General features: G+C 42.6%; 1 protein-coding gene across 1 annotated transcript; it reads right to left on the reverse strand.

The window, feature by feature from the left end:
* Window positions 1–1,323: 1,323 nt before the first annotated feature.
* On the reverse strand, window positions 1,324–25,624 carry DUSP3 (dual specificity phosphatase 3). The gene is made up of 3 exons (XM_050935127.1): window positions 25,278–25,624; window positions 11,838–12,064; window positions 1,324–6,965 (listed from the first exon to the last, which is right to left on the reverse strand). The coding sequence occupies exons 1-3, from the start codon at window positions 25,397–25,399 to the stop codon at window positions 6,760–6,762; spliced, it is 555 nt and encodes a 184-aa protein (XP_050791084.1). The 5' UTR covers window positions 25,400–25,624; the 3' UTR covers window positions 1,324–6,759.
* Between the last annotated feature and the right edge of the window lie 18 nt (window positions 25,625–25,642).

Consider the following 25,642-nt stretch of genomic DNA (forward strand, 5'->3'; position numbering starts at 1 on the left):
ATACAACTTTGAGAGATCATTTCTGAATTGCAAGCAGTGAGGAGAGAGGATTTGTGGGAGTAAGAAATGAGCAAGTCAAGGCCCTAAATGAGATGCCGTGACGCAGGTGAGACTCAGCAGTGAGGGAAGGGGTTACAGCAACTAAATGAAAAAGAGCTCCCTGCGCCACAAAAAATATTCCATTCTTGGTTCTCTCTTCTTCTCCCTTTCTCTCTCACACCCAAAAAAAGAAAGAAAAAAAATTTGGGGTGTGTGTAAATTTTGAAGATTTTATTTACTTGGGGAATATCTACAGTAACACCAAGGGAAACCACTGCTTACACTGAGCACTCTCTACACCAGCTGTGAGGTGCCCATAGGTGTATTCTCAGTGCAGATTTAAACCACGACAGCAATGAGACAATGCTTAGTCTTGCAGAATAACATCTCTCAAATGGCTAACCCAAATTCACAACCCAGCCCCATCCAGCTGCTTGAAATTCTGCACTTTAATCTGCTTGGTGGCAAAGTCTCATTTTTCAGGTTCTCTCTCCTCTTTCCTCTAATAGAAGCAAAGCCTAAATCGGTGTTGCAGAAGATATCAATATTGTCCATTAACACTCTTGGTGTTGCTATTCACAGGTCTTAGTAAACTACGTGCAAAAACTCAGCTGCCAGCACACATGCCCACTTAAAGAGGCATGCCCTACTCATCTGAGCTTAAGGGGGCTCAGCATTTTTTATGAAGTCAGTGGCAGCTGGAGGTGCTCAGCACCTCTGAAAAACAGCTCATTGCAATTCAGCTCTCAAAAATCTGTATTGGCTCAGCTGTATTTTTTCTCCTTTGATTCTTTTTAAGTGGTAGTTACAGCACATAATGTAACAAGAACTACTTGGAAAGCATTATTTGTGTCCAGCATCGGAGATGGAAGAAAAGGACTGGCTCACCACAGAAAAGGGGCCAGATAGAGGGAGTCCCCTTTTCATGAAATTATAAACATCTTAGCAGGGCCTAAACACTGACTGTGTTTAATAAAGTAGAATATTGTTTAGTGTTTTGAAAATGTAAGCTACAGTTGATATGGATTTGGGTAATTAACTTTCAAACATTTAATTGCAGTTGACAGCTGCTGACATCTTATAGCAATTGGTATAACTTGAGACACTAGCAGGACACACTAAGCTCAGTCCCAAAGGCTGTGGCTTTTCAGCAAGGTGGAGGCTTGTAATGAAATTTTTAAAAGTCCTATTTTTGAACAGTTAATTTCTGGAAAGAACATTTCTGCCCAGACTGCAACAAGGGGAAGTAGAAGGAGCTTTAACAGATAACTGTCAAATCAGGGCTGCTCCAGCATCTCCAAAAATTTTTTTAATAATAAAAACATTTTAATTTTGTGTTTAGGACAAATCCTCCCCTTTTCTGCCCTTCTGCATTTGTACAGAATGTGCCCATAAGTATCAGGCAACTTGTGGGGACTAAACCCAGATTGTATGTACATAGAACCCAGGTAACCATGCAAATTGTTTGATTGTTCCCATAATGTCCACAGAAGCCATATTCTATTGAGAATCTCTCTTCAGGTGTGAGGCAGCTCCTCTCATTTGCTGTAATTATGGCCATCTGTGACATTCCCCTTGAGAACTGCTGCAACTCCATGCAGATTACACCTCAGTGTTCATCATGCCAACTGCACCATATATACTTTATTGCACATTGCTAAAACATATTTGTTTTTTTGTTTTGCAAAACACCACAACAAACTGTACAGAACAAACAATTTAACTCTGGTAATTTATTCTGTCACAGCACAAAACATGAGCATTGTACATTTGATTTTTCTAATTGGAGTGATCGCCACATAAAGGAACAAAACTCCTCTTACTGAACACCAGGAGCTCCAACCTTCCAACCAAGATAAAGGAAAAGAACCTGCTCAGTATATAACTGCGTGTCCCGTACATTTTCCTCTTCAGTATCCTGTACAGAAAGCTCTTTGGCTGTAACCCTTTTTTCCAACTCCAGTAGTACAGGAGCCTTAAAGTGTACATCAAAGGAGATAAGAATGGCTCATTGACAAACCTGTACAATTGCTAATCCCAGTGGATGGAAACAGAGAGCTGAGATTTTCAACAGAAAGCCAGTGCAGGTTGTGTTTGTATAGATCAATGCCATATACGTAGATCTATTGGTATAGATCTGGATTTCTTTTTAAAGTTTGTGGGTTGTACTAACAGCTTGAAAGTTACATTTAAATTCCAAATTCCCATAGAAAACACTGTAGGGCAGAAGTTGCCCATTTATGTTTGGCGTTGGGATATCACAGAACACAAGGTTACCAATTTCCAATAATAAATGCATGGAAGTTACTACCACCCAGGTCTGTTCTATTTTCAGTTTTCCACATTGGCAGAGCCCATGACATGGATGCATGAACAAAATTATTTTAGCACAGTCAAACTAGTAAAACTCATTTTAATAAAATTGGAGAAAGTAAAATTCCTGCTGTTTGTACTCACTCCTGCATCAGGGATTTTAACCGGCCCTGACCAAGAGAGAGTTCATTGTAAATATTAAATGACTGACTATAAAGCATTGCCACTGTCACATCTATTGCAATGATTCCTTCTTGTTGGAAGAAACATACATGTGACAGAAGATTTTCAAGTCAAAGATTGCATAATACTCAGCATTTATATAGTGCTTTTAATCTTCAAAGCACTTTCTAACCATTAGTTAATCCTCAACACGCCTGTGAGGTAGGTAAGTATTGTTTCCATTTTATAGGAGAAAGGTGACCAGTCCAGCATCATACAATGAGTCAAAATGGAACTGGAACACAGTAGTTACTGGCTACTAGTCCTGCATTTACAGCCTACCTCTCAAACTCTGAACTAGTTTTGCAAAATGTTTGCCATTTACAGGAAACCACTTGTTCACCATACCCAGTTGCAACGGCACCCATTCATGAACTAATTTCTGGCTGTACTATAAGTTGCTGTAGTGTGACATGCAGAAGTGTTGCAGTTCTGTTGTAAACAGCTGTGTTTTTGTTGCATGGCCAAAAGATGATGACAACAAAAAAGTACAAAAAGGTTTGTGAATATTAAAGCAAAGTCCCACACATCATCCTCTTCTCTAAACTATAAACCCTGCCCCTGTAGTAGGGAAATTGCTGGGACATTTTTGGTTCTGTCTGAAGCATGAGAACAGTGTTTGCAAACAACAATGATATTTTAGAGGACTCATTACCTACTGGAGTTGCTTTTTTAGTAAATCATCAAAGAAACCCAAAACATTCCTGCAAAGCAAAAAGCAACTGCTTTTGTTCTTGTTATATTGGGTCTGGCATGGTAGATGTACTTGCTCTGTGACAGGTTTGTATCCTGAAGAGGCATCCTCTCTTCTCCAAAGCTCTGATTGTATTTACTCTGACAAAAAGCAAAGTTCTGTTATTTAAAGATAAAACTTATATCAACAAATCCAGAAGCAGCATTCTTGGTTACAGCTAAAACAGTTTAATCACTGGTACTGCACCACGTTCCTACTTACCTGTTCTTCTGTGCTTAAAAATATATTTCTCAATGGTCACGCCAGTAAGGAACACACAGCAGCAGTGAGCAGCTCCACTCCAGTTTCAGTAAAAAGGCACAGTATTTTTTGGTACTTTGTCCATTTCATCTTATGATGGAAGAAATCTCTATTTTTTTCCTTTTAATAAGATCTGGCACCTACAGTCAAAGAGATGCACTAAGAAGCATAACATGATTATGGGATTAAATTTAGAACTAAGAGCTCTTCTCTGACAGCTGCAATCTGCGGAATACTGTGCAACATTAAAGGACTTAAACTGAAAGAACAGATGAAAGACTGGAGGAGTACATGTGACATGACAAGTTATAATCTAACTATACTTTTCAAGACTATGAGCAGAACAAAGAGAATGGATAGGAAACAAGGAATCAGTTTCATGTATGAGTCAAACTACTCAGTAACTCACTATAGGATATAATGTTCGAGAGCTTGCGTTTGGGTTAATTCCTTTCCCACAGGCATCTTTTATTCATCCTCAATAGACACCAGATCTGCCAAGTGTGAACACTTAAGACCTGGTTCTGATCTTTTACACTGGGGTAAATCAGATGTTATGCCACTGAAGTTAGTGATATTACATCATTGCAAATGAACTCTGAAAAGGTCCTATAAACAGATGAAAAATATCTCCATATTTCTCTTATCTGTCTTGATTTCCAGTTCATTTTAGTCATATGCCAACTGCGAGCAGCAATCTCTCCACCTGCTTTTAGGTGGTTCATCAAGACAATACAGAGCTGTGCAAATCCTATCACCACCACAAAGCAGATGGACTCTACTATTCCAACAAAAAACACTGAGATCGTTCCTGGATATTTCTGATCACACTCCCACTAACTAAACAGATTAATCTAGGAGCATCTGTGGAAAAAAAAATCTAATGCTTAATAATAAAATTCTTTTTAGATCACTCATTGGGTTGGAGCCCTACCTTCTAAATGCCAAATCAAAGCCAAAAGAGAGTGGGGGTGTGTATACATATTTTCTATATTATTTGGATTTATATTTGCAATACACTGATGTAGGTAAAGAGATAAAAGCTCTGTTCCATCAATACAAGTAGAAAAACAGCTTTATCTGTAAACAAGATTGTAGTATGCAAAATGGAAAATGAGTAATGTAGAAAAGATAAGGCAGATGTTCCTTTTCACCATCTTTCATAATACCAGAAAAATGGGCAACCAAGGAAATTAAAAGGCAATAGATTTAAAAATCTGATCAACAGGAAAGACTTTTACACAAACATAATTAACCTGTGAAACGCACTACCACAATATACGAAAGTAATGGTTTTTTAAAAATCAGACATTTATACTGATAGTGAAAAGTATCCCCAAATGCATTAGATATGATAAAATTCTATAAAGGATGTAAACCCTCCTGCTTCAGGACAAATGCCAATCACTAAATGCACAGGATTCAGTAGATAGTATGTACTGAATTCCATGTGCTGATTTTTCCATAATTATCCATTATGAGGTCATTTGTCTGTGGAAGCATCTGGTACTAGCCGCTGACAAAGGTAGGGTACGGGGCTAGCTGGACTATTTTTTGGCTATCCCTATCCTATGCAAAGAAACTGAAGCAAGCCCTGTTTTTGACTAGAGAAGTCACATATGGAGTCATAGGCCAAGTGACCCAACCCACAACTTTCTTGAAACCAAACTAAGTGTACGAAATATTAAAATAAAAATAGATCAGGAAATGACACATGGTTAAAAAAATCGAATACACAAAAAGAACAACCTAGTGCTGGGCATTGCGTGCATCAATAATACAAGAGCTTTTCTTGTTAAAATGTTATCCTTTAAATACATAAAATCACACAGAAAAACTGAACAAGTATATGCAGGGTTCTGATAGCATTACCAACAATTCTAGGGGTGCACCAGTGAGGCCCTGAGTACATGTACAGCACTTTGCAAGCCTTTAAAGTTATGTTTGCACACTCAGCCAACATACACACTGTAAACGAAGCAGCTTACACTCCAGATACTGCAGTGACTCAACAGGGCAGCGTCTAAGAGAGGCTAAAGATATCAACCACTTGGAAGTAAATGTTTGCCATGTCCATGTGATGGGCAACAGGGCTCATCTCTCTTTAAACACAAACAGTGCAATCCTACTTCAAGGCAGAATGTGCTGTCCCTTACAATGGGCATCTTACAATAAGCAATCAGTGTGTGTGCTTCTTGAAGGGAAAATATTTCAGTGAGGAGAAAGATTTCAGGTTCAAGCTTTCCAGGGTCAATATAAATAATAGTGAGGTTAAAGAAAAAAGAACCTGAAATTCACTAAAACCCCTCATGAGCAGTCAGTTCACATTGTGTGTGTCTTCTGTTCAGGTTCTTATACCCATACCAAGTATCAACATACCTAAGCACTCCCATTCTCTGCTCCTCACATTCGATTCTTTCCTTTGATACCTGCTCTCTATATTTTACTTTTCCCTCTAAATTTTAAGATGAAAAAAATACAACATTTTTGTTTCTACTTAATAATAAACACAAATAACAGATATACAAACTCTATTTACAAGGGTACTTGTATTAACATCAGACTCTGGATGGCTTTACTGCCACACTCAAGCCCTGTACGTATACTGTATTGTATATATCCACACCACACACAAAGCTGTACACAGTAATAGGGGTAAGTGCATCTGTGTATTTGCATATATACTTCTCTATCTTTGCAAGCTCCTACACTCAGACTTTAGGCACCTGTGAGTTTGTGAGATACTCTTTTAAAAATACAGTACTTCAATTAAAAGCAAGTGAAGGGAGGTGCGTTTCTGCTCTTGGGCACCCATGCGGCTGAGTTGCACTGGTGGGATTCAAGAACATGAAGCTTAAATAAATGACATCCAAAGTCAATGCGAAGTACGTATGTCATGGGACCTCCAGTGGGCTCTGAAAGAAACACATGTGATGACAGCTGATACGTTGTTGGAATTATCCCTCTAAAGAACTTTCTTTAGTGCAACACTCCTAGGAGTGATGGAGCTTTGTGCTATTTTAAAGGGCAGACCCAGACATGTGGAAGATACTTTCACTAGATAAGAAGGGACTCTGCCTCCCTCGCACTGCATGACCTAGCCTAGCAGTTTAACTTTGGGTATCTAAAGCACCTAATGTGCACCCTTTGACAGTCAGGAGAGCCCCTCTGAGAAAATGCAGCTCCTCGGTTTAGGGCTTCAGTTTGCCCTCCTTCACTAATCTCTCATTAAGTTGGCAGAGCTGCTTCAGGAAGCCATCATTGGGCCCAATCTCTCGCTTCTGCCGGACAGCGCTCACTGCAGACTTGACATCCATATTCTGGCGAAGCATAAGATAAGCAATGACCAGTGTTGGGGAGCGGCTGTAGCCTTCACGGCAGTGCACGAACACCCGGCCTGTACAGAGAGAACATAAAGAAAACAACAGACTATAACTGAGACTACCCTGGGAAGCACTACAGAAACACCTTTGATGGAAGGATAAATGAACAGAATAACATTGGTCCTTCAGCAGCCCAATGACTGAATTTTGAATGGCTCAGCTAGAAGACAGGTACTGTGTCTCTGTTAGCAGCCACGCCATCATCCAGCAAACTGCAAAACAATTACACATAATAAACACCTGTACAAATTAAAGCAGAAAATATCATATTTGTTTCCAAAGAGAGAAGAATTGGACTCCTTCCATTTGCTAAGCTCCTGCAATCTTTCGGTCTACAATAAGGTTAGCAGCCTGCAGGACTCCCTAACTTCATTTTCTGCAGAAGGACCAATGTGGTAGAGAAATTAAAACCACAGAATTAAAAGTATGCAAGACTTCAGATGCATGGGATAAACATGGGTTGTTGTTTGGATACAACGCATTTCACAAAGCAAGATACACATCCTTTACACTGTTATCCTAGCACTTCCTATGTCTCTACCTCAGTTACACCTTCCTCTGCTACTGCCAGGTCTCTGCTTCTGAAGTCACATTAGCATGTAAACGCTCTCATTTTAGAGAAGCTGCCCATTCAGCATACAGGATACAAATGAAAGTGCTGACTATGCAGCATCAATAGCCAGCAGAACCCAGTTAGAAAACATACCTGCACCAAGAGCAAACAGAATGCGGCCAGCTGACTGATACAGGATTCTGAATGCCATTACTCCAGCTATTTGTGGTGAATGTGCTGTAGATAAATAACCAATAAGAAATGAAATAAAACATCACCACCATTCTCCCTGTTTGAAATCTGGCCCAAGTTGGTTTGCTGTCATGTGACTACTCACTGGCCCATGTTTCCAAAGACAGAACCTCTCCCTAAACACAGGGGAGACGCTGACCCCAACAAACCCACAGTAGAGGGAAGAGGACAGAGGAGTCACACATTTCTCTCATGAAAGCCAGTTTATTGTGAACTGCCGCAGAGAAAAGGCTCTTAGCATATTTGCCTTGGGCTACTGAGATCCTTGAGAGAATTTTTTAGGAACATCAGCATTACAACCTTCGTGTTAATTTAAAGGCTGATCTCCTAACCACTCTCCTTTATGTCTATAATATTTATTAATGGAACTTGGAGCCACTTCCCTTTCCTTCTTTGCTCATCATTGCAGTATTGGAGAAAAGTTATCACTATCACTACAGGAATGAAGGAAAGGCTGGTGACCTTTCAGAAAAAGGAAGGGGAGTGAAGCCGATGAACTCCCAGCACTACCCTACAATACAAATAATTTTAACAATGGATTTATTTAATAACTGGAATGGACCTTTAGCGTAGCTAAAAGTCTATTACTTTTTGCATAATAACTAGACAGGTAGATCAGAAGTGGCATAACAGCACCTGAGACTTAAGGAGCCCTATCAGAATTAACAAGGGCACTGAAAATTCAGAGTAATTTTATCACTATTATCCACATTTCTGTGAGCACCATCCAAATTGAGCAGGTGTAGCAGGACTTCCATGCCTTTACTACAGTTCACCCCAACTGCCTGGACTTCCTAAACTCTCCTTCCCAGTGCAGGCCTGTTTCCCTGGCTCACAACACTATTAGGAAGAGGTAAGTTCTTGCTTTTGGAATTCATCAGATTGACCAAACTGTAGGTTGCCGGTCCCCTAACTCCCTCCAAAAAAATAAAAATATGCCAAAGGCAGATCCCCCTGGACATCCTAGAAAGAGTTCTCTCCCCTCCTCTGCAAAACTTTTCAGCTGTTCAGATGTGGGCTGAGAAAGTCATTGGGAGCATGTGAAGAAATACAAGGTAAGTAGAAATAATGAGCTGATGAGAAGTACAAGCTGAACTACTGCACTCTGGACCTCTAAGATTTCAGTACAGAGGAGGCCCATGTTACAAGCTTTGCTTTGCAGCATTGCAGCAAGTTTTCCTGGGACTCTGTGGAGCAGAAAGGTATCTACTATTATACCAGAACTTCCATTTGAAAATGTTTAAGATAATTTGGTGCAGCAGAAATTCCAGGGGGCACATACCACAACCAGATAATCCATCTGAAGTCAGAGTTCTCAGAGCTAAAAATCTCATGATTCAGGCGTTGTTTTTTTACTCAGACAGCAGTCGGTTTATTCAAACTAGAGACAGCTTTTATCTACTGTTCCGATACTCTGACCAGTGACAGTGTTTGGAACCAGCATGGGAAAGTGTCAACCTTTCCCTTTCTCTTTAATAGAGTCCCAAAGAAATGTTTAATCAGAGGAGCTGCTACACCAATTCCCAGTTACCATTTCTTCTTGTTCAGAAACATTGGAGCTACTACAATACCTTCTGCAGAGTCATTTGGATTACTCAGCACTCAACCTGCTTTATACCTTCAAAGTACTGAACAAACATTAATTAATGCCCTTACAATTTCACTCATACTAAGGGCTGTAACATTCAACTCTAGAGTAGATTAACCTTGCCCTCTGTACAAGCACTGGGGCCTTGGTAAAGTCTATAATCTTCTCCTGATGAGGAAATTGTACAGATGGCCCAAATTCATGTCTGTCTAGAGGCCGTCTCAATTGGTATAATTTATACCTTCTTCTGTACCACCCCCTTGTGTGTATATTACAGAATCTTACACTGTGTAATTTACACCAAATCCTACATGTCATCTCCAAATTTAGCTCCAAATTTAGCCCATAAAAGAGTAAGCTGATACATCTCACTTCACATCTGGCCCCATGATGAGTAAAGCAATGAGCAGGGCGTTCTAAGGGCATGTACAGTCAAGACAGCTACCCTCCCTCCTTCTCCTTAGTTACGAACTCACTTTCCTTGCACGGTTCACCTAGGAGCTGACTGGGTCATTGTTGATTTTTTATTACTGTTAAAATGAGGGCTCCGAAAAAAAAAAGCAAACCCCAAACCTTGAATTCCCTAAGATTTCTGCCTGTCGTGTAACCTCTTCAGACTCCCTTGCTATGGTTTCCACCTCAGTTATATATGAAGGAGACCCCAGAGGAGAAAGAAGCAGCACTGAGTCAGTTGTGTTAAAACATCTGAAAATGTCAGCGGTTCCCCTGACATGCATAAAACCTGCTGCCTTTGAGCTGGAGTTTTTGGTCCTTATCTTCTGTCCTACTTTCTGAGCATTCATGCTACATCTAAAGATGACCAAGCAAACAACAGAGGAACAATTAATAAAATCCTAAAAGGTTTGCCTGTTTTTGGTGAATGGGGTGCAGACAGCAAATGCTGTTCAATGTAGAAAACTGTTAATTAATCTGTGAGAAAGGACCCAATTGGGAAAATACTGGTATGACTCCTCATTTCCAGCTGAGGGAAACAGAATAGAATTTGCAGGGGGAAAAGAGATGAAATGAAAAGCATTGAACACAGCAGAATTAGCTTTTTTCAAAAAACAACAACTTTTATTGCAAAAAAGTCAGCAAAATAAATGGAATACCTTCCTAATATCACTATTCAAGGTAGGCAACTGCTGTAGCTGCCACATGGAGGGGTAAAAAAACCCAAGGATATTCCCTCTGAGCCTTGTGCAAATAGAGCTGTTGACAAAGGAAACAGCCGCTCAGAATGGATTGATGGATGAAGCCTATGGATCATAATTTAACTGATTTTAGTTGCATTTGTTTCAAGAGTGTGAAAACTTATGCCCACTGTCAGGATATTGAATAAAGAAAAAGCCATGCTGGTGGCTATGATGCAATAATAAAATACCCTTTTAAAAAAGGTAGACTTCCTTCACAATCATATAAAATATAATATACCCTCTACCCCTGCTAAGTGAGCTCCTAACATAAGAACAGGCATACTGGGTCAGACCAAAGGTCCATACAGCCCAGTATCCTGTCTACCGACAGTGGCCAATGTCAGGTGCTCCAGAGGGAGTGAACAGAACAGGTAATGATCAAGTGATCTCTCTCCTGCCATCCATGTCCACCCTCTGACAAACAGACAAACCCTAACCCTAACCACTGAGAGAGTGGGGTTTAGATACTCACAAACAATAGGGGCCAGGTATTTAAAGATATTTAGATGCCTAGTGGGATTTTCAAAAATACATAGGTGCCCTATGCCAGGGGTATCAACTATTTTTTGTCAAGATCCAAATTTCTTGGTCAAGGTATACTCAATGTCCAGACTCCAGAGAAAATAATATAAAAACAACAACAATAATGATAACAAGTAAATAAAAAGATTTTGTGGTCTGTTCCAAAGCATCTTGTGGTGCAGATTTGGCCTGCAGTCCACCTATTGACTACCTCTACCCTATGCTAAGAAATTATCCACTCTTGCATGTGTTATTGGCATTTAATCTGCATCTCTAATATTAGCTTGTGTTGCAAGCTGAGTGTTGCATTTTACAATGTCCTTCCTGACTCTGATTTATGATTTTTACTGTCTTAAATTAGTGTTTGGGTCCTGTGTTACTTTCCAGATTTTCCATTCTGATCCACTAATATGTTCAGGAAATATTAAAGCCTTTCTTCCTAGCATGGCATTTCCAATATGATTTTTCCTTGACACTTTCATTGCTAAGATGAACCAGCTGTTTTACTCTCCCCAAATTACCCACTGCTGTGGCAGTTTTCCATTGTTTCATACATTGAGGGGCTCTGTTCATACACAGCAAATTCTACATTGTATATTCAAGTGCCCTAAACTCCTCACCAAGAAGTCTAAGTCCTGATCTGAATGCTTTGGTTTCTGTTCCACTGAAAAACTGAGGAAAGAAAAAAGGAGTATTTCAAACAATGAAACAAATGGCCAGTAAATTCACATACTGGCTAGAAAACAGGGCAGAGAAACTCTTGGAGATGCCTTACCATCCTTCTGGGACAGTGCACTGTCAATAAAGTCAGCTGCCTCCTCAAAATAGCAACTGAGGTTAAATTCTTGGGTGTCATTAGCTTTAATGCCATGGTAGGTGATGCCTGTGCCTTCGTAGAACTCTGCATTAGTGTTCACATGCATGAAGGATTTTCCCTCTGCTGCATTCAGGATGTGGGTTATGCCCAGGCGCTGCAACCTCATGATATTCTTGGCTATGAACCTGGAAAGTAAGAAGTATCAAGAAAACAATTGGGGCTTAGCAAATCACATAAAAAGAGGGCAAATGCTCAGTATTTTCAAGTGCCCTCAGAATCTATAACAAAGCCCCCTGCTGCCCACAGAATTACAGAAATGTAGGACTGAATGGATCATCTAGTTCAGTCCCCTGCACTGAGGCAGGACTCGGTATTACCTAGACCATCCCCGAGAGGTGTTTGTGGAATCTCCATCATTGAAAATTTTTAAGAACAGGTTAGACAACCTCCCTTGGTAATTTGTTCCAGTGCTTAACTACTCAAGTTAGAAAGTTTTTCCTAATGTCCAATCTAAATCTCCTTTGCTGCAATTTAAGATTACTTCTTGTCCCGTCCTCAGCAGTTAAGGAGAATTAATTTATCACCCTCCTCTTTATAACACATTGATTGTTATCACCTTTTTATCTTCTAGGTGGTTACAAACTGATTGTTTGATTATTTGCTCCATTATCTTTCCAGATACCAAAGTTAAGCTGACTGGTCTATAATTCCCTGGGTTGTCCTTATTCCTCTTTTTTATAGATAGGTACTATATTTGCCCCTTCCCATCCTCCACAAGTTCTCAAGGATATTGCTACTCCTGTCCCTGTTATTTCATTAGTTGTCTCCTGGAATCACTTGGCTTCCAGGTCCTGTGGATCCTCCCCTTAGACTGGGGGGAGGTCCTTTAGCAGTGGGCCTGGATCCCAACAGGATAGTTACTCAACACTCTGCACTCACCAGTGAGTCTCCTACAGATTTTTATCTCAAAAGTTTATCATATTTTTAGCCTGTTCACACAGGCTGTAGTCACATATGTACTGCGAGCTACCATGGTCACCACTGGTGACTAAGCCCTGCCTTCCTTGGCAGTGGGTGAGTAGAGAACATCTGGGACCCCACAGGCTGTCAATACCTTCTGTGACAAGAGGAATCCACCACTCCCTCTAAAATATGTAAGTCTGAGCAGTACTAAGAAACCATCATGGATGTTATGAAGGAGGCCGTGCAAGTCACTGCTCCTTGTTTAGCCTTTTTCTACACAAGATAATCGAGAAACAGTTAAAAACAGCCTACAGCACCAGCTGCCAGCATCCTGGATCCCCCTGCCAGGCTTCAGGCCAGGACACAGTACAGAGATAGAACATGTTGCTCTAGGGCTAAGGTGGAGAACCTACGACCCATGGGTTGGATCTGCCCTGTTGCTTAATTTCATGCGGCCCATGGCAAGTCTAAGGCCATGGCTACACTGGCACTTTACAGCGCTGCAACTTTTGCACTCAGGGGTGTGAAAAAACACCCCCCTGAGCGCTGCAAGATACAGCACTGTAAAGCCTCAGTGTAATCAGTGCTGCAGCGCTGGGAGCGCGGCTCCCAGCGCTGCAAGCTACACCCATAAGGGATGTGGTTTACGTGCAGCGCTGGGAGAGCTCTCCCCCAGCGCTGGCGCTCTGACTACACTCACACTTCAAAGCGCTGCCATTTCAAGTGTAGCCATACCCTCAGTGCCCTCCCCTCATACCCCTCCGTGGGGCTGGAGCCACGAGCGCTGGCTCGCCCCACTGGGGGGGGAAGCCTCGGGTGGGTAAGTTGAATGTTTTATATTTCTCTCTCTAAAAAAACACCTAAATTAAGTTGCTTTTTACTTGCATGTGGCCTGCGATTGATTTTTTTATGTGGGTCAATGGCCCGTGATAGAAAAAAGGTTCCCCACCCCTGCTCTAGTGGATGGCCCACAGGCAAGGGAATTCCATTCACATTCATCCTCTGTGGCATCTGATACTGTTTATTGCCAAATACCCTCGACCTACCTCCAAGAACATGCAGGGGTAAATGAAAACACCTTGAAATGGCTAGGTCCTTCCTCTCAGACTGAACAAACTCAGGGGGTTGTTCTGGGTAATTGTTCCTCCACCTCCAAAGGCCTTGCCTACAGAATCACAAGAAGTTCAATCCTTGCTCCATATTATTCAATATCCATGAAGCTACTGAGAGCTGGTGTGACAACATGTGCTGCAGTGCCAGTATTAAACAGCCAGCTCCCTGCTCTCAATCTCAGCTGAAATCAGCATCTGGCAAAAGATGAACCCAAGCAAAAGGGAGGCTATAATTTTAGGAAAATGGAAACATTTTGAAGTATTTGCCTCATTGTCCATACATTGTAAAAGTTGGCCCACAGCTTATAGGTCCCTTCAGACTCCTCAATTCTATCAGATACACCTTTACCCCAATATAACGCTGTCCTCGGGAGCCAAAAACATCTTACTGCGTTATAGGTGAAACTGCGTTATATCGAACTTGCTTTGATCTGCCAGAGTGTGCAGCCCCACCCCCCCAGAGCGCTGTTTTACCATGTTATATCCGAATTCGTGTAATATCGGGTCACGTTATATCGGGGTACAGATGTACCAAAAAACCCATGGTGGCCAAAAAAAACCCCTAACAACCCCCAAAACAAAAAAAAAAAACATTTCCACCTGCAACTGGCCAGAAGACTGCACTCCTCCTATCGGGTACAGACCTGGGCATGATGATAAATGTGTTCATGCCCTCCAGGCTTGATTATCACAATGCATTAAATGTAGGAATGAAGACACATGACCTAAAAAAACTCCAGTTGGTACAAATGGCAAAAGCCGATCTGCATAGCAACACAGGCAACCATGAATCTATCACGACAGTGCTCTGCTCTCTGCATTAGAATTTATATTAGGAATAGGCAAAGTAGTTCAAAGGAAACAGAAACCACCAGCATCCTCCATCCCAAATCTTAACCTGCTTTTGGAAACAAAATCAAACCAAACTTTCAGGGCTCTGAACCTTTCAGACAACTCCCCTACTCACCTGCCCCATTTGTGTACATTCATTTTTCCAAGACTGGAACCAGAAGAGCTGAACTACGGTGAAAAATCGGCTTTCACCATGTTTCCAGCTGAATCTGGAAACACAAATCTTATGGGAAAGCTGCTTCTCTCAACAGCTCCAACCCCATTTAGCAGACTCAAGAGATTTTAACAGTGCTTGAGCTTTAGATAAGCATAAGTGCTGTATATTTTTTGATGGGTTTCTAAGTTTTGGCAAGGTGCCCACAGCTTTTGGATGGACGCCTTTTTATTAGAAATCTAAATAGATAAATAAAATCTGAATTAGTAAATTGTACCCAAACTGAACCTACACTCTGGACTTGGAGGTTCTGCAGAAATTAGCTCACAGTTAACACATAACAAAATGTTAGATAATGAACATATAAACCTTCTCCATTTCCCCTGTGACTGTTCCCCTTTTTCAGTAAGAGTGCACACTGCAGACGAATCCTCATGTGTGAGCAAATTTTCTACATGTTCTGCCATGTGTACCCAATAATCATGGCAATGCGCCAAATCATTTTAAGGACTTTCATCTGTTATCCAAACAAAAGTTGGCTAATTTTCTGTCTGGCAGGATAACAGCTGTGCCAAGGGATGAGCCTCAATGCCAGGGGAAGTCGACTTGGAACAGAACAGTAAATGCTATAAAAACAAGGCCGAAAGGAAAAACGTTCATTCTGTAGTGTATGCCTTGTCCTTTCTTCTCATATTGGACATTTGTATTGATGGAAGTCCTTTGGGTTCTGAAGGAATAAGAGAGCTTTAAGGACAGTAGGAACTCCTGTGTCTGAACACTAGAGACTGGTCTCTATTCCTTACACAGTAAATGAGTTTCATAGAGTTATACCGAAGGTTCTTATCAGTACACTTAGTGGAAGCACAGAGCAAAGCTTGGCCTCTGCTTATTGTAGAACAAATAATTCCATTTTCAAACAGTCCCAGAAAATCCCACTTCTTACATTTCAGTTTCATTGTTTCACCCTCAAACATTGGCTCCTGAGAAACAGAGCAAGGAGATGGTCTCTGGGAAAGGAAAGCAGGATCGGCTTCTTTTCCCCTAAGCAGCTCACGGAATCTTATCTGCTCTGAATATAGAACTCTCCCCATTCTGGCCCTGTAATATTAGTACACGGTTACCTGAGTGTGTCTTTCTTCCTACCACAGATCATGTTTACCTTCCACAAAATTCCAGTCCTAAAGGCACATATGGCAGCTGTTAATGGCAAATAGTCTTAAGTAAGACTGTAATGCAACATCACTCATGCAGCCAGCCAACCCAACAAATAAAAAGAGTTATAGTTCAAGCCTTGCTACAAGACAGAATTCACTAATAATTTCTCCATTCTGCCTACCAGTATCCTCAGTGACAGCACAACTCAATTCTTACTGGGATATTCATACACGTCAATTTTCTTCTCAACACCTCTACCAACAGCTTAAACATGTGAGCAAGACACCAACAAAAGATTAAGTGCCCTATAATTAGTGGGCAGCCATTAGCAACTCATTTATCTTAGCCTGTCTATTGCCATGGGATGACAGGCCCAAATACATGCACTTCCTACATACGACAAATGCAGGATAAACTGAAGTGTACTTCCAGTTCCTCATGAAGGAACAAGTACTTTCTAAAATTCTTGTGCTCAGATGGGCACCATGAACCAGACTCAGATTTCCTTAGCAAGATCTTGTTACCAAATACATATTCTGGAGATGTGGCTTGAGGTGCTTATAGGTTTCCAAAACACAGTTTGAAATACAACAGTTTCTCTGCCAGCAGTGCAGAAGTGATGCTGTCACATATGCAAGATTTGCTTGCTTTTTGACAGAACAGCAATTTTCACAGGACACAGATTTCTTCAGTAAAAAAGGAAAGGAAAAAGAAAAAAAAAGATAAATGGCCCATGTCAGCACAGGGCCAGATGAGGGGGAAATGCAAACACACAAACCAATAGGCTGAAGAGTGTTCTGTGCATTTACTTTTTTATGCCATAACATCACAGCGTCTGCTCCCAGCCTGACTCTGAGTGTATTACTCTTTAAAATGCTTTGGACACATTTGAGAATTGTGTATTAAGATTATTCACTGCAGCTTACTGCAAGTAAAAAAAGAACCCTAACATCTAGATGCCTGCAAATCTGCAGATATCTGCTTTATATCCATCCACGAACAATGTTTGCAGATCTTGGACGGATGCAGATACAAATTTTGTATCTGCGCAGGACTCTAATCACATCCACATTAATATCCTGTAGCCTTAAGATACAGGAAGTCTGGCTCTCAGACATTAATACATGCATTGGGAAAGCCTTAAACATGCCTGTTCTTTTGTAATGCTATTCAGATAGGAATTTATGATTCACTGGTACTAGATAGTCAGAAACAATTATTTTCTGTGAAGTACTTCCTGGAGATGCAATTCAAAACAGTGTTAATATGAGGAAAACGATGAAATTTGTTCAATAGATTGAGGATGATCTAGAAAAATTCCATAATCACAGAAGCTGGTTTAGATTTCATGCTGTATTTGTAATTATTCTGCTGCATTATTATCTGAAAAATATATAATTGTACTGGTTGTAACCTGTGAACAGTGTTTACCCTTTGCTTTGAGCCTCTATTTTGAGGAACTTGTCCTGCCTGAATGGTTAGGACTGTCTGGACATGCTTTTTAATTATTATCCTTTGCTGTTTTATCTTTGTGTTGTCATCAATTATTTCCTTCATCTATTATATTCGAGGTCTGTCCAGGCCTAATTTTAAAGCCTGACCTGAACTCAACTAGACCCACAGCCCACCCAAACACGACCCAAGCCCAAGAGTGTTGAGTCACCTCATTTTCAGACCCAGCCCAAGCCCAGCTCAATACTTCCCCCCGAACCTGCATTAGCGCTGCTACTTGGAGCTCAGTCTGGTGGGGGCTTTCCGCTCGCATGCCTGCAAACTGTCTGCGGCCACTGCATGCCCATAAGGTCAGTGCAGCCGCAGATGTGTGACTCCTCCAACTGGTCACTGCCGCCTCACTGGACTGTGTGTGCTGCAGAGGGAATAGCACTGCAACTTGTCAGCCCCTCATACCACAGTGCAGCAAAGAGATGGGGGCCCGCAGGAGTGGGACACGCAGCTGCCACCACATAGACCCAGCAGGCAAAAGAAGGTCATCAGAGATTACCTGACCCAAGCCAGGGAGTGGTGAGTTGTTTTCAGACCCAACCAGACTTGAACCCAACATTTGCTGGGTTCAGATAAGGTTGCAAGACTCCATATTACATGGAAAATGTAATGCTTTGGCACTAAGTCACTCAACAGAGGGATTGTTCATATTGCACTATGTTCCAATTTAATCTCACCTTTCTAAATTTCTGAGCTAAGTGAGATCCCTGCATATTCTAACACCACTCCCATTTTTAGCTCTGGATGATTCCTTCACAATGAAAAACAGAAAAAACAGCCATACCACGATGTGAAATAGTCCAGCAGCTTTCAATCAAAAGTTTATTCCGAATCCAGCTTAGATATTTTCATTCATCTGTTACAATCCAGCTGCCCACATGCCAGTCACTGGGCTTGTGATTTCCCTGTGTTTGAAACCCTGCAGGGATGTGACTGCTCTAAGAAAAAATATTTTTGTAAGTGCTCCCACTGGGCAGTGATAAATCAGGCCCTCTATCCCAAAAAGGAAGTGATCCATCCAGATCAGAGTTGATGTTTCAATGTCAGAGCAAATAATCAAGTCACTTCATTCTTCTTGGCAAGACGTTTGCCATACAGGTGAGTCTCATCTTACACGCATTTAACAAGTGCGAATTCAGCTTTGCGCAGTCGGCAAAAAAAAAAAAAAAACAACAAACAAAAAAAGAGAAAAATAATTTAAATACTGTACCTATAGTGCGGGCGATTCCTCCCGCCATTACACTCAATGTAATTTTGACTGTATGTGATTTTCACTTTATGCACTGACAGCGGAACGTAACCCCAGCATAAGATGAGACTCACCAGTACTGCTGTCCAGCACTATCTTGCTGCAGTGTTTGCAAAGTACCTTTGACAACAGCTCAGGAGAGAATAAGAGACAAGGATTACATAAGGGCCAAAAGCAAGATGCAAACCATTCAAGCCATCTCAATTCACATAGACTGTCAGTGCCCAACTACTTAGCTAGATTTTTTTTACATTTGTTACTTAGTAGGAATGAAGACTCAAATGGTTCTATTGTAATGTAAGATATGACTCAAAATTTCTTCATATGGACTTGCTACACAACCTGAACTGTTAGAATTAGAACAATTGTATAATAGAACATTTTAGCAGGACATAGTTTGTATGAGCTATTGTGGTTGACTTAATAAGTTAAATAGACACTAGACCAGAAAGTTACTTTGGGGTAAGATTTTATCAAATTAATTGGAGAGCTGACCTTTCAGTTCCACAACCAGAATAAATAACTGTTTTCATTTGTCAACACATTCACACCATTCTGACATTCTGTACTGCCACATAAGAGCAATACAAAAGTACACAGAAATCATGCTATACCATAGTCCTCCACAGTTACTTTCCTGAATGATTTAATAGATTTTGAACAGAGACTTTAATGATAAGGCAGACATTAAAAAAAGAGAATGTCTGTATAAATACAATGTCATTAGCTTGTACTAACTCCCAGAATCCCCATTTCTACCGTGAAGATTCACATGTGGGGGGGAGGGATAGCTCAGTGGTTTGAGCATTGGTGTGCTAAACCCAGGGTTATGAGTTCAGTCCTTGAAGGGGTCATGTAGGGATCTGGGGCAAAAATCTGTCTGGGGATTGGTCTTGCTTTGAGCAGGGGGTTGGACTAGATGACCTTCTGAGGTCCCTCCCATCCCTGATATTCTATGTTTCGATAAGGGCTTGTACCATCCTTAACCAAGCATTACCTTTTGTTTGAACCTGCAGTGAAGTCATAATCCTAGCTTTGTCATATCACAACATGTTGCTATGGAAATTATGAAATCCCCATTTAAAGGGAAGTATCTTCAGACTCTCTTTACCTCCCCCCCACCCCAGGTGTATATCCAGCACAGATTTAAAAATGCAAACAAAATTTTTACATTTTAAGACTCTTCCCAAAGAGACAAGGTGTATGAGGTAGTATCTTTTACTGGACCGACTTCTGTTGGTGAGAGAGACAAGCTTTTGAGCTACACAGAGCTCTTCTTCTGTATGGGAAAGGGCTCTGGGTGTCACAGCTAAATACAAGATCAAACAGCACATATTCTAACTACTTATGCTAAACTACAGGACCATTCAAGGTGAAGTGGTCCATTAGCACCCTGTAGTCAAAGGACAAAAAGAAGGGGGGTTAGTGGGTTGCAGATTGTTGAAATAAGCCATATTTCATTTAATAAAGACTCTGGATGTATTGCTTATTTCAACAATCTGTAACCCACTAACCCCCATCCTTTTTGTTCTATGACTACAGGGGTGTTAACGGGTCACTTCCCCTAGAATATGTGCTAAGGGACTATCCAATCTGTTTGATCTTGTATTTAGCTGTGACACTCTGAGGGCTTGTCTTCATGTACAGTGTTACAGCAGCGCAGCTGCTAGCCCTTTAGGCCATGTCTACACTAGCGAGCTTACAGTGGCCTGGCTGTTCTGATACAGCTGCACTACTGTAAAAATCACTATTTAGCCACTCTGTAAAGCCACCACAACAAGCTGCGGTAGCTGTGTCGACCCGTTGACATAGTGCTGTCTATGCAGTGTCACTCAAGGCATGGATTTCACACCCATGAGCGAGTCGTTCTACCAATATGGGTCTGTAGCACCTTTCCCAGACTTGAAGAAGAGCTCTGTGTAGCTCAAAAGCTTGTCTCTCTAAATAACAGACATTGGTCCCAGTTATTACCTCACGTACCTTGTCTCTGTAATATCCTGGGACTGACACGTCTACAACAACTAGGCTCTTACCAGCCTGCCAAAAACAAGATCCTCCTCTCCCACACACACTCACCCACCAAAGGGAAGCCGTATATTCTTTTGCAACATACAAAACACAGGAAATTAGGGTGTAAAGTGGATTTATACCAAACTGTTGCTCTATCTGGTGGAGTCCATACACCTGATCTGCTTTTCAATGTTACTTATCAGAAGCACGTGCCAAACAGACAACTCCAAATTAGTATCAAATTTTCTGTTCTGTCCGGGTGCTAGAGCAAAGTAGACGAAATTACATGTCATGTCAGAACCTTGGTAGGACTGTGATTTATTTCGTGCATATACTAACAGAGATTTTATTGCTGCCTTGCCTGCTGAAGACTCTATGCCCATACAATGGCAGGAGATGAAACCAGATGGGCTCTGGGAGTAGATACATGAAAGTTATTCACACATCAAGGGGCAGCAGGTTTGTATAATTTTTGGTTGTGCCTGGAATGGGTCTAAGTCCCGCCCCCCCCCACCTGCTTAAAGCTCTGGGAGGGAGCTTGGATGCGGGAGGGGGTGCGGGTTCTGGGCTGGGGGCTAGGATGCAGGAGTCGGTGCAGGGGGCAGGCTTTCTGAGGGAGTTGGGGTGCGGGCTCTGGGCTAGGGCAGGGGTGCAGGAGAGGATGAGGGGTGCGGAGCTTACCTCGGGCGGTTCCCAAAAGCGACCTGCACACCCATCTGGCAGCAACTCCTAGGCAGGGGGGGCCCGGTGCACCGCTGCCCACAGGCACCGCCCCTGCAGCTCCCATTGGCTGTAGTTCCTGGTCAACGGGAGCTGTGGAGTCGGCGCTCAGGGTGGGGGCAGTGCACAGACATACACATCCTGCCCCCTCTCCCCTCCCCAGGGCCACAGGGGTGTGTCGGCTGCTTCCTGGAGTGGTGCGGAGCGAGGGCAGGCAGGAAGCCACCTTAGCCCCACTGTGCTGCTGATGGTGGCAGCCAGGGGTCCCTGGGCACTTTTAAATTGCCTGGGGGTGGCAGGCAGGGCTGGGAGACACTCCAGGGGCGGCGCATGGGGGCAGCAGGCAGGCCCAGGGGAGAGACCTGGCCCAAACATTGGTGGTGCCGGGCCCCTCGGTCCTGAATATTCCTGGAGCATGGGCACCACGGGCCCATATAACTCACCGCCCTTGCACACATCAGCAGGTAGTGTGATGAGTGAGGTCAGGCAGACAGAGGGGTAAAGGCAGAGAGAACTACAGAAGCAGGGAAGGACGCTAATGTTGGGACAGAGTGGAAGATGGACAAGGAGCTGGAGAAGGCATAGAAAGGAGGGAAAGATTTCAAGGAGAGGCCAGGACAAGTTCACATCCTTATCAGGATGACAATCAATACAAGTACTGTCAAAACGAAAATCCAATACATCAGTTTAGGATAGAGGTTCACAGCAATACAGAGGTCTGGGGGACAGAGTGAGACATCAAGAAACCAGTCAACAGGAAAACGTTACAGATTTTAGAACCAGAAGAAACCTTTACAATCATCTAGCCTGACCTCCTCTAATACAGCCACAGATTTTCACTCAATGATTCCTGCATGTAGCCCAGTGACTTGTGGTTGAACTAGAGCCCATAATGTAGAAAGCCATTCATTTTTGATTTATAGACTCCAAGGGATGGAAAGTCTACCATATCTCATGGTAATCCGTGCCAATGATTGATTGCCCTCATTGTTAAAAATGTGAATCTTATTTCCAGTTTGAACTTTGGTGGCTTCAGTTTCCAGCCACTGGATTTTGTTATACTTTTGTCTGCTAGAATAAAAAGAGTCCATTATTTCCCACGGGTGCTGGCCCAGGCCTCACCACGCCACCCCAGACATTCCATCACACCCTCCTAGGAGGGCACAACCCACAGTTTGGAGACCACTGATGTAGCCCAAATGAAATTAGTGGGCAGCAAGTTTAAAACAAATAAAAGGGAGTTCTTCACACAGTGCACAGTAAACCTGTGGAACTCCTTGCCTGAGGAGGTTGTGAAGGCTAGGACTATAACAGAGTTTAAAAGAGAACTGGATAAATTCATGGAGGTTAAATCCATTAATGGCTATTAGCCAGGATGGGTAAGGAATGGTGTCCCTAGCCTCTGTTTGTCAGAGGGTGGAGATGGATGGCAGAAGAGAGATCACTTGATCATTACCTGTTAGGTTCACTCCCTCTGGGGCACCTGGCATTGGCCACTGTCGGTAGACAGATACTGGGCTAGATGGACCTTTGGTCTGACCCAGTATGGCCGTTCTTATGACTATCTCCGACGTGTTTGTCTAACCTGCTCTTTTGTAGTAAGTCCAAAGCTGATTCCAAAGAATTACAAAGGGATCTCACAAAACTGGGCAACAAAATGGCAGATGAAATTCAATACTGATAAATGCAAAGTAATGCACATTGGAAAAATACAATCCCAACTATACACATATCTCAAAAAAAGAGATCTTGGAGTCAGTGTGGATATTTCCCTGAAAACATCTGCTCAATGTGCAGCAGCAGTAAAAAAGAGAATGTTGGGAACCAATAGGAAAGGTAAGAAGATAAGATAATAAGACAGCAAATATCATAGTATCACAATATAAATCTATGGTACGCCAACAGCTTGAATACGGCCCCATCTCCAAAAAGCTATATTAATATTGGAAAAAGAACAGAGAAGGGCAACAAAACTTAAAGGTATGGAACAGCTTCCATATTAGAAGAGATTAAATAGACTGGGACTGTTCATCTTAGAAAAGAGAAAACTACAATGCAATATGTTAAAGGTGTATAAAATTATGAAGGGCAACAAAACTTAAAGGTATGGAACAGCTTCCATATTAGAAGAGATTAAATAGACTGGGACTGTTCATCTTAGAAAAGAGACAACTACAATGCAATATGTTAAAGGTGTATAAAATTATGAATGGTGTGAAGAAAAAGTGTTATTTACCCCTTCACATAACAGAAGAACCAGGGGCACCCTATGAAATTAATAGGCAGCAGTTTTTAAAACTAACACACAGAAGTATTTCACACAGCGCACAGTCAACCCATGGAGCAAACTGCCAGGGGATGTTGTGAAGGCCAAAAGTGTAACTAGGTTAAAAAAAGAATTAGATAAATTTGTGGAGGAGTGTCCATCAATGGTTATTAGCTACAATGGGCAGGGACACAACCCCACGTTCTTGGTGCTCCTAAGCCTCTGATTGCTAGAAGCTAGGACTGGACAACAGCGGATGGGGCATTTGAAATTGCCCTGTTCTGTTCATTCCCCCTGGAGCATATGCCACCAGCCACTGTCAGAATATAGGATGGTGGGCTAGGTGGACCATTGGTCTGATCCAATATGGCCATTCTTATGTTCTTATGGACAAAGGCAGAGCTTATTTTGTGTTTAGGATAAAGGTGGAGGTCCTAGTTTTATTTTTATTTGTATTATGTTAGCACCTACAGCCCCACCTTTAGCTACCAAGAGACAGTCCTCTCCCCCCAAAATCTTAAGTCTAAACAGATAAGACAAAGGTTGAGATGGGAAACCGAGGCACAGAGCAATGTAGTGACTTTCCCAAGGTCTCTCAGTAGGTCAGAAGCAGAGCAGAGAATAGAACCCGCAGTCTGAGTGGAGTGAATGTAAATACCTTACAGCTGAGAACAGCAACAGCCCCAGGCATTTTGCCAGACAGGGTGGAGAATGTTGTTGGCAACCTAACCTACCCCCAAGCAGCTGAGAAAATTAAAAAAACAAAAAAAAGATGAGGAGTCATCTCTTGGGCAAATAACACATTCTCTTGAATATTTGCTCCCATTTCTGTGGGGTGTCTATTGTGGAGTACAGGACTGTAGAACTTGGACTGCAATCCTCAGGACAGCTGCACGGGGTGGGTGGACAGTAAAGGCTCGTGCTGACACAGTCACATTCAGGGCTGAGCTTGGTGAGCAAGATTTCTCATCCATTTTTAGCCCACTCTTGGATTAGCTTTGGCAGCCTTTATTTTAACATCTCCCAGTTCTGGGACTTCAGTGGGCTACCAAAACCCTTCAGCAAACACCACAGGGCCCTGCAGCTCTGAACTCTCTCACACACGACCCTAACTTCAACCTAGGAACTCCCAGGGTCCTTTACCATGAACGTCCAAGGGTCACATAATCCTAACCCACAGACCTTCTCTACCCACGACCTCCTAGGCCCCTGGCCCCAAGCAAGTTCTCACACAAATATTCGGATAGTGGATTGGGAGCCGGACTCCCTGGGTCACCAGCAACCCAGCTTCCCGCATACCCTGGGCTCACGCGCCTCCGCCCCCGCCAGGTCCCCGCTCTCAAATCAGGCCGTTCACAGCTGTGCTGGCTCGGGAGACCACTGCCTGGGCCTCAGCCCCCACACCCAGACTCACGCGTTCCCCACGTGGATGCGGGGTGCCACCTCGTTGCTGTGCGCGCTGGGGAGGCTGTAGCAGCCGCTGCCGTTAGCCAGCAGGTCGTTCAGCTCCTCCACTGAGATCTGATAGTCGGACATGGCCAGATCTGGGCCACTCCCTGCAGCCCCCAGGAGTGCTCCGCAGCTCTAGGCAGGGCCTTGCTTCTCTCGCCCCACGAGCGCTGGGCTGAGCCTGATAGGAGGGGCTGGGATCAGCTGGTTCTGCCAGCAACACTCAGCAGCCGGGTCACTTTGAGCGTGCCAGCTGCGCGCCCCGCAGGGGTGATTCTCCTCGCCCCGCTGCCCCCCATCCCGGAGAATCGCGCCCCCACGCTGTCCCTC

This window comes from Gopherus flavomarginatus, chromosome 25 (genome assembly GCF_025201925.1).
Source record: "Gopherus flavomarginatus isolate rGopFla2 chromosome 25, rGopFla2.mat.asm, whole genome shotgun sequence".
NCBI lineage: Eukaryota > Metazoa > Chordata > Testudines > Testudinidae > Gopherus > Gopherus flavomarginatus.